The following is an 8227-nucleotide window of genomic DNA, read 5'->3' as shown; positions in this document are numbered from 1 at the left end:
TCTGGCACTTTGCTCTGGCAGCCACTTTGTGTCACTCCAGAGTCAGTGGGCCAGAGCTGAGTCCCAAGCGTGGAACTGATGAGCTTCCAAAGCCTGGTGGCAGGTAAGATGCTGCCTCTCCCACACTTACGTAGCATGAGTGCCGAGCAGACCCTGGGTACACCGCCAGGCCCAGCATGATGCCATGGAGAAGCTCAGGAAACATGCTCATTGTATGGTAGGGTCTACCAGAAATCACTAGAAGCTGTGTGTGTCCAAAGCTCACATGGAGCATGGGTGGATATTCATGTCAGACTGGGCTAACCTAGAGGTTTACACAGGTTCTCATAGTTCCTGTTTTCAAGGCAGGCTGGAGAGAGATGGATAAGGACAAAATTCTGCCTCCCTCACCTCCCTTTCCCAAGTCAGATAGGCAGTTCCTGGGCCCAAGGATTCTTGGTGTTAACTCACATCACTGGAAAAACGCCATTCTTAGCAAATGCCCCTTGCCTTCTCCACTGATGTCCCTTTCTGCACCGAAGGCAAGCTGAGGATGGAAGTGGTGGCATATGTCATGCATAATGTTCATGGTGAGTAATCTTGGGAGCTCCAGGCAGAGGCGCACAAGGCTTTGGCTAAAGCATAGACTCCTCTTGCTTTGGTAGTAGAGGCGGCTGGGGGAGGACCTTGGGCCATTTGGGCCTGTTTAGGTAGCTTACTATTTCTCCTCCTGAGCCCTGCCCCTTTCCTTGCATCCTTTCCCCCTTTGCTGCCAAGGCCATGGTGGAGTGATGATGAGTCAGGTCCAGGAAGGTCCGCATGTAGCTGTCCCTGTTAGCTTGGAAGAGACTCTTGAATGTCATGCCTTCCTGTATGTTTGAAGTAGCACTGACTTCAGGGTAGCCTTCCTTGGAAAGCTGGGGGAAACGTGTACTTGGAACTCTGGGTCTTGCTGAGAAGTCTTTCTGATTGGATGGGGCGGGGCACACCTGTGGGCTTGTTGCTACAGTTAATGGGGTAGAACAGGCCTTGTGCTCCATGTCCCTCATACCAGCCAACCCTCGCTTTGTGTGCATCTAAGACTAGCCTCTCGCATTTCTGCCTCTTCATGAAAGCCAACACTGTTCAGCTGTCCAACCTCGCCACAGCTGTACCCAGCCAGCAGAGGGGAGACAGGACCGACGGCCCCAAGCTGCAGGACAAAGCCAGTCCTAACACACCCAGCCCTCACCCCAGGGAAAACTGAGCTGGGCACAGAAGGGTGAGAGACTGCACGCAGCTAGGATTAACATGGTTTATTTCATTATCAGTCTTACAAGTTGCTGAGGTCAGGCAAAGCCGGGATAGTAACTAAATCCCAAGCACTTCTGTTGAGTGACAACCCCATTAGCAAGGCCCTGTTACTGAGCAGGGTACAGTAGACGACACCCAGGAACCACAGCCCAGGTAGCCACGTTAGAACCCCTTCCTAGAAGCACCCAGTGGGGCTTGGCCCTTAACAGCCACGGGTCCACTCCACTGGCTCTGCATACCTGCCAATCCCTTTAGAGGCAGTACAGAGGCGCCAAGGAAGCAAGCTGGGCTGGGTGGACAGCAAGACTGGAGCTTCCCCAGCAGAGCACAGAGTCTGGCCTCCGTCTCCCCATCCACACAGAGCCGCACAGCTGAGGAGAGCCAGCCTGTCCCCTTCCTGGGACATGGCTGCTGCTTACTGTTTTCTTCCAAAGTTACCAAACTGTTACCTAGTTACAGTGTAGTGTAATGGAGAAGGGACAGGCACGCAGGACCAAAGGTGGGAGGTAAACCCGTTTTTCTACCCTGGTAAATAGCCCTAAACTTTCTGGGGCTATACTGATTAAGAAATGGGGTTAAAGCCCAGGGATCCCTCCTCTCAAATCCACCACTAGTTTTCCGTGGCCACGGGGACCACCCTGTGGGTGTGTGCAGCTCTGAGGTGTGTCTCCACATCAGCCAGCTCTGGGCAGGGCAGTGGGCCTGGGCTGGGGGCAGGAGCCAGTAACTGGCAGCAGGGCCTGGCTTGTGGCTGTGTTTCCAGGCCTGGCTCAGCTCAGCCTCACCAGCTTTGGCCCAGGTTCCTGAATGGTGCCTACCCACCTGCCTTGTGTTGGGAGCTTAAGTGTTAGAGGGGAGAAGGTGGGCAGGAAAAGAGCAGTTATCTTACATGTTTTTTATAGTTACAGGAAGGTTAAATTTGAGTAAAAAAAAAACAACGATCAAGCAGAGGGTGTGCTTCCCTCTCCTTTCTCCTCCTCCCCTTCAGAAGGGCGAGGGGCATACAGTGGGGAGAACTCTCAAATGATGGTGCAGGACTGCAGGGCACCCCCCTTGCGGCTGCTGTGTGTGGGCACGGGTTTGCCCTTGCCATAGTATCCTGTGAAGATGGCCCTGACCTCCATCTTCTTGGCCAGGCTTAGCATCCAGCGCCCACTGCCCAAGGAGTAGAGCTTGCCCCGAGTGAGCTCACCCACCTCCTCACCTCGACTTCCCCCCTTCTCCTGCCGCACAATCTCTAGGAGGTCAATGCCTGTCTGCACAGCCTCCACGTCACCCGCACAGCCTAGGGTGATGTGAGCGCGGCTCCCCCGGGGCAGGCTGTCAGAGAGGGACAGCTTGTCCACGTCATTTGGCCACAGTGGCAGCTCCTGCTCGCTCAGCTCCACCTGGGCTCCAGTTGTCTTGGGTGTCACAAAGAAGGCAGAGATGGTCAGTGTGAAGGCCTTGCAGTAAGATTTCTTCACCACCTATGGAGAGTGAGAATGCAAGGACGGGAGGTGATGGCCTCTAGAGAGGGGCAGCTGACCAGGATGGGCCTAAGAAAGGTGAGCACACCTGAGCAGGGTCTTTGGGAAAGGCAATGTGCCCCTGTGGGGAGTCATGACGCCTCTCTGCTGACACTATTCAGGCTGGTATGAAAAACAGGAGTGGGTAGAGGCAAGACAGTAGGGGTTGACAGCCAGAGTTCCTGAGCTCAGAACCTAGCCCCCCGACTTCGCATTGCAGGGCTTTGAGTAAGCTGTGTAACCTCCCTTTGTGCTGGCTTATTCACCTGTAGAAGTAGGGACAATACTAGAACCTACCTCAGTGTAAGGATTAAGGGAGTGTCTGGGTGAAGAGTCTAGAAGAGGCACATGACAGGTGCTACTTTCATTACTACTCAGCTCACCTGGTAAAAGCCGCCCTGGGTATCCAGGCAATATTCTAGAGGGCAGCATGAAGTCAGAAATAAATGCCTTTATCAGAATCTCTGTACACCTTGGTTTATATCTTGATTATACATGTTATATCTGAGTCTGAGGAAGCCCATCTCCCATCTGACCATAAAAGCTTCTCTTTGCTCCAAAAAATCCCTTGTGTCTTACATATAAGAAGTGCCTAATAAAAACTGAATGCATGAATGGTAAGAGATGGTAGTGGGAAGTGTTACATATTTACTCCTGCAGCTATGCCAGGTGCTTCAAATATGGGTGAGCAGAACTGTAGAAAAGGCTCCCCACTCAGGGAGCTTCTGTTCGAGTGGGAGGCGGCCAGTGAACAAAGGTAAAATGGCTGTGCTAACCTGGGCAGACAAGGGCAGGTATGGGCAGAGGTCAGGCATGGCCTCCCCACAAAAGGAGGCTGGAGACAGCCACGCACATCTGGGCAACATGCCTGGTTGTTAGGCATCACCATGTCAGAGGCTGTGGGCAGAACACAACAGCTATGTGGTAGGGAAGGGTCGGTTGCCCCAAAGCAGGTAAGCCTCACTGTGTCTCAACACTCCCTATTCCAGGCCTCAGACCTGGGGACAGACCTTAGAGAACCAGGTTCCTGTGGGGGGCAAGGGACTCCTAGCCTTTGCAACTGAACACAGAGAGGCCAGAGCAGGAACCTGCTGCCGACCAGCATTCTGAGTTCTGCAGAAGGAAAGGCACTGGATAACAGGCCTGGGGGATGAATGCACAGGCTGGTGGCACCGCCGGACAGGCTCCTCAGAAAGGACAATGAGGTCTGTGCAGCTAAGGCTGTAGAGGGGCAAGCTGGAGCAGGAGACGCCATTTTTCCTGAGAGGCTGTCTGGTTTCTGATCCCTGCCTTGCTGGCACCCAATTCCAGGAGACCCTGCCCTGTCCCCACCTCGGCCAGGTGTCCCTGGGGAGCACTCACATCCTGCTGGGCGTACTCGTCTGCCCCAGCAGTCTTCCCGTAGTCACAGAATTTGGTTGTGCAGTGCAGCACACCTGGGGGTCTCTTCCCAAAGTAGGTGACCAGTTCAATCTTCTCCCTGGGCTCATCTCCAGAGACAACTGCAAGGCGAGAAAGCAGGACAGTCAGGGTGGGAAGGCAGCAGCCAATCCCAGCATCTATCACCAAGACCATGGAGGCTCGGAGGGAAAAAATCAGATGTTAAGCATAAATTCTTGGGCTATCCACTACAGTTCATTTATTCATTAGCTGGTCAAACTAATAGCAACTTTAGAGCTGTAAAAAGGTGTTTAAGTTCCCTGGCTTTGTGTTATGTAGATTTCTTCATCTCTTCTCTAAACTTGAAAACTAAGGCACTTGTAACCCAGGGTAGGCAGCATAGACCAGGGGAATCTCAGCTTCACCAGCTACTCATCTGAAAGAGGGAAGAAAGTCATGAAAAATGGGGTAGGAAGAAAAAAGAGGGTTGGGAACCGTGGTGTAATGGAAGGAGCCAGAAATAGCATAATTAGCATCCCAGCTCACTTAGGAGCCATTTGACCTGGGGCAAGTGATTGGCCCTTATCAGGCCATCAACTATAATAATTAGGGTGGCCATACACCTCAGTTTACCCAGGACCACCCAGGGAACTCTGTAGTGCCCATTTCACTCAGGCTCACTCAGACAAGAAGTTACCTTGTCGTTAACTGTACCTTGCAGGTCAATTTGGTGGATGAGAGCCTATAATGGGCCTGGTGTAAGAAGGGTCTTGGGATATCATGGGATGACACTATGTGGCTGGTAGTTTCAAGGCTTAGGAGTATCTGTGATGTCAATTTCCAGACTCCAACCCTTGTGGCTACTTTAAAGTCACTAAGTTTTTTCCTTTTTCCCAAAGTTGAGTTCCTTCAAGGATGTCTCTTACCATCTACAGAGGAGGGAGACCTCTACTCTGAGAGCAGAGTCTTGCCCATTACCTTTCTTCCTTCAGCTGGGGTCCCAGGAAGAAAAGGACTCCAGCTTTTAATAGTTAAAGCAGCTTCAAGAGGCAGAGCTATCAGCTTTAACGAGGAGCCCTGCCTCTAGGGTGCTTTTCTGCCAAGCTACTCACAGTGACAGGGCTCACACCTGGCCGGTGTGACTACGGGCACCACAGTTCTCTCATTTCCCAGCATCCAGTGGAGGGAAGAGTACATATGTTCTCTGGGGACACCTACAGGCCAAATTACCTGCCTCTGAACAACACAAAGATACATGGGTGGGGATATTTCAAGTATGAAGATAATCTAAAATGTGGGGAAATTAGATACAGGTTAAGGAATAGGTGGATTAGCAGGTGACATCCCCAGGAAGCCATGTAAGAGAATGCAGGCCATCAGGGTTCTTCCGTATCCCAAATCTACCCTATCACTGGAGCAACGACCCCATGCCAGGAGAGAACCCTAGTCCAATATGAAGAGGCTCCTGCTAGAATCCACAAGAGTTCAGGAATTCCGGCAAAGCCTACATCCCTTCTGGGCATTTTCCCATCTGTAGGAGGGCTTGCACTTGGAGTGAGACTGTTCTATGGAGTTGTGGGGTGCACAGGAGGTGCGCTGGGTGGCCCAATACCTGGGAATCATCTCCAGTGAAGTCACAATAGTGCTAATTTTTTTTGCAGCTTAGGATTCCACTGAATATTTTATTTTAGAAAATGAATCTGCTGCTAAAAATGAGTTTGAAAACACTGGGCCAGATTTTCCCTGTAAGGTTCAATGAAATACCAACATATTCCCTATATGACAGTAATTTGTTTTTCCCACCTTTAGAACAGAGTGGTCTAGATCCACGCTGGGAGAGGGCCGCTGGAGAGAAGGGGGAAGGAAGGAAGGGTGCAGGGAGAAGGAAGCAGCTCTGAGAAGCACCTCTCCCCATGCTTCCCTGTTTCCACTTCCCAACACTGCCTCTGCCTCGCACCAGCTGAGCCACCACCCGCCTCCCCTCTTCACTACCAGTGCTTTGAGAACAACAATGATCCCTGAACACAGCACCTTGTGCCCAGGTGGGGGGGCTTGAGAATGTGGCTACCTGGCCCCACCCTGCCCATCCCACCACCTACAGTGTCGCAGCTCCTTCTTGAAGGCTTTGTGGTTCCCCAGCTCCTCCAGGAAGGTCCGGCCAGCTTTGCGGAGGTTCTCCGAACTCTTCCTGGTCAGGAACCAGCCAAAGTAGAGTGGCAGGAAGTCCTTCTCCAGCCCAGGTTTCAGCTTCTTCAGCTCATCGGCTGACAGCTGCCACTGGTTCTTCTCCTTGAGCTGGGCACAGTCCAGCCGCCACGCCGTCTTGGGCTCCACCAGCACCACTTGGTACTGGTACTGGTCGGCCATATCAAAGAGCTGCTCCAGCCGCTCCCGCTCGTGGTTAGTGTCGTCCAGCACAAGAACCCGGATGTCCCGGCGGCAGTAGGCAGCCAGTTCCTCGTCCAGCTGCTTGTACTCCTTAACGAAGGCTCCTCGAGTGCCGGGGGTAATCTTGTAAGCGTCGGCAGACACCATCTTGGTGCCGTCCCGGTACCTGTCCACGATGATCTGTGCCAGTGTGGACTTGCCGCTCCCTGGCAGGCCGCGCAGGATGAAGAGGGTCTTGCACTCCTGCAGTGTGGCCACAGTCTCCTCATCCTGCAGAAAGGGAAACTGCAGCTCAGGCTTGTCCTTGGCTCCTGAGGATGACATTTTGCGGAAGAAGATCTTGGGCAGGAACGTGTGGCTTTTTCGGGAGAAGCCTCTATTCTGTGTGAGAAGGGGAAGAGCAGATGTCAGCCATGTCACTTGGGGCCACCCCACCAGCCTTGCCCCTTGCCTCCTTCTAACTGGGGGTTTCCCCAGCCTGAATTTACAAGCACTCCAGGTACTGTGGGCTGTGGAGTGGTGGACTTTCTCTCCTCCATCCTTGCATACCTGTCTGCTGCTGGCAGAGGATGGAGAGAGAAGCTTGTCTGTTTCTGAACTCTTAATTTCCTCTAGTTATAGCTGTAGCCACAAGAATCACCAACTGCTGCCACTTCTTAAGGGAAAATGTGTTGGAAGTGCATGCAAGAAAGGTCTGAAGCCTGTGGTTCTAGAAACAGACCCTATTCTCGACACCTATTAAGAATGACCTCTTTGGAGGTGGGGGTCTCTATGTCTGGGCAAAGACACAGTTGCCCTGTCTCTGAGTGTGTGAGCAGGGAGAGGGTAGAGAAGGGCTACCCAACGTCTTCCCTTCCCCCAACAAGGGCGGCAACAGATAATACTCTCTTGTCTGGGATGGGGGGGGACAATGGTCCCAAAGAAGAGCCGTGGGGGGCAGGGCAGGAGAGAGATGAACAAAGGGCCTTATTCACCACCTCCACCACCTCCTCCTCTGCCCTCAGCCCCAGAGCCCCCAAGAACTGGGCGGCACAAGGCACCTGCGTTCAGGGTCTAGCTCTGCCCACGGCCTTGCTGTATGTCAGCGGCACCTCCCTGAACCACTTGTTTCCCTGCCTGCTAGAAGCCACAGTGGTAAGTTTTTACTGTTATCAGTAAAACCGGCTCCACCCCCCGTCGGCCCCCCTAAGCCCAGCGGGCACACTGCTTCCTCAGACAATATCCTCGGGCAGGGACGGCGAGGGAGCCCGCCCGCGCGGCCGTGGTCGCGCTATCCCCGGCCCACATGCCCTCGCGCTGCCCCGGGACGGCAGCTGCCGCACTCCCGAGGCCCTCCCTCTCCAGCGGCCGCTCCCACTTCCCCACCCGTCCCCTACCTCAGGGATGCGCCGGACTGCCAAGCAAGACTCAACTCTCCAACCTCGGGTCCGGTTTGCATGCCACTTCCTCCCGAAACTCCCCCAATACTCCCGCTTTCTGTTTAGGTGCTTCCCCGCGCCCGGCCCGCCCCTCGCGTCTGCTCACCATGATGAGGAGGGGCACCGCAGTTGCCGCCTTCGCAGGCACTAGTTCCCCAGGGCCGCCCGCCTGCGCGGAGGGACACGGAGTCCAACTGTGGCACGAACCCACGCTGGGAAGCCTTACATAGCCCGTGGGCGGAGTGCGCCCGGGCGGGGCGG

The 8227-nt window shown here is 53.8% G+C and overlaps 1 protein-coding gene across 3 annotated transcripts; it reads right to left on the bottom strand.

The window, feature by feature from the left end:
• Window positions 1-1259: 1259 nt before the first annotated feature.
• Window positions 1260-8200, bottom strand: CNP (2',3'-cyclic nucleotide 3' phosphodiesterase). Of its 3 annotated transcripts, none has more exons than XM_036883281.2 (4): window positions 8073-8200; window positions 6260-6929; window positions 4143-4282; window positions 1260-2741 (listed from the first exon to the last, which is right to left on the bottom strand). In XM_036883281.2, the coding sequence occupies exons 1-4, from the start codon at window positions 8073-8075 to the stop codon at window positions 2292-2294; spliced, it is 1263 nt and encodes a 420-aa protein (XP_036739176.1). In that variant the 5' UTR covers window positions 8076-8200; the 3' UTR covers window positions 1260-2291. The 3 variants fall into 3 exon arrangements, with proteins under 3 accessions (XP_036739176.1, XP_036739177.1, XP_057357473.1); XM_036883282.2 differs by lacking the exon at window positions 8073-8200 and adding an exon at window positions 7925-8057; XM_057501490.1 differs by lacking the exon at window positions 8073-8200 and adding an exon at window positions 7098-7116.
• Between the last annotated feature and the right edge of the window lie 27 nt (window positions 8201-8227).

Source organism: Manis pentadactyla, chromosome 4 (assembly GCF_030020395.1).
Source record: "Manis pentadactyla isolate mManPen7 chromosome 4, mManPen7.hap1, whole genome shotgun sequence".
NCBI lineage: Eukaryota > Metazoa > Chordata > Mammalia > Pholidota > Manidae > Manis > Manis pentadactyla.
Note: the sequence above shows the minus strand (reverse complement) of the source record. Positions and strands in the feature narration are given on the sequence as shown.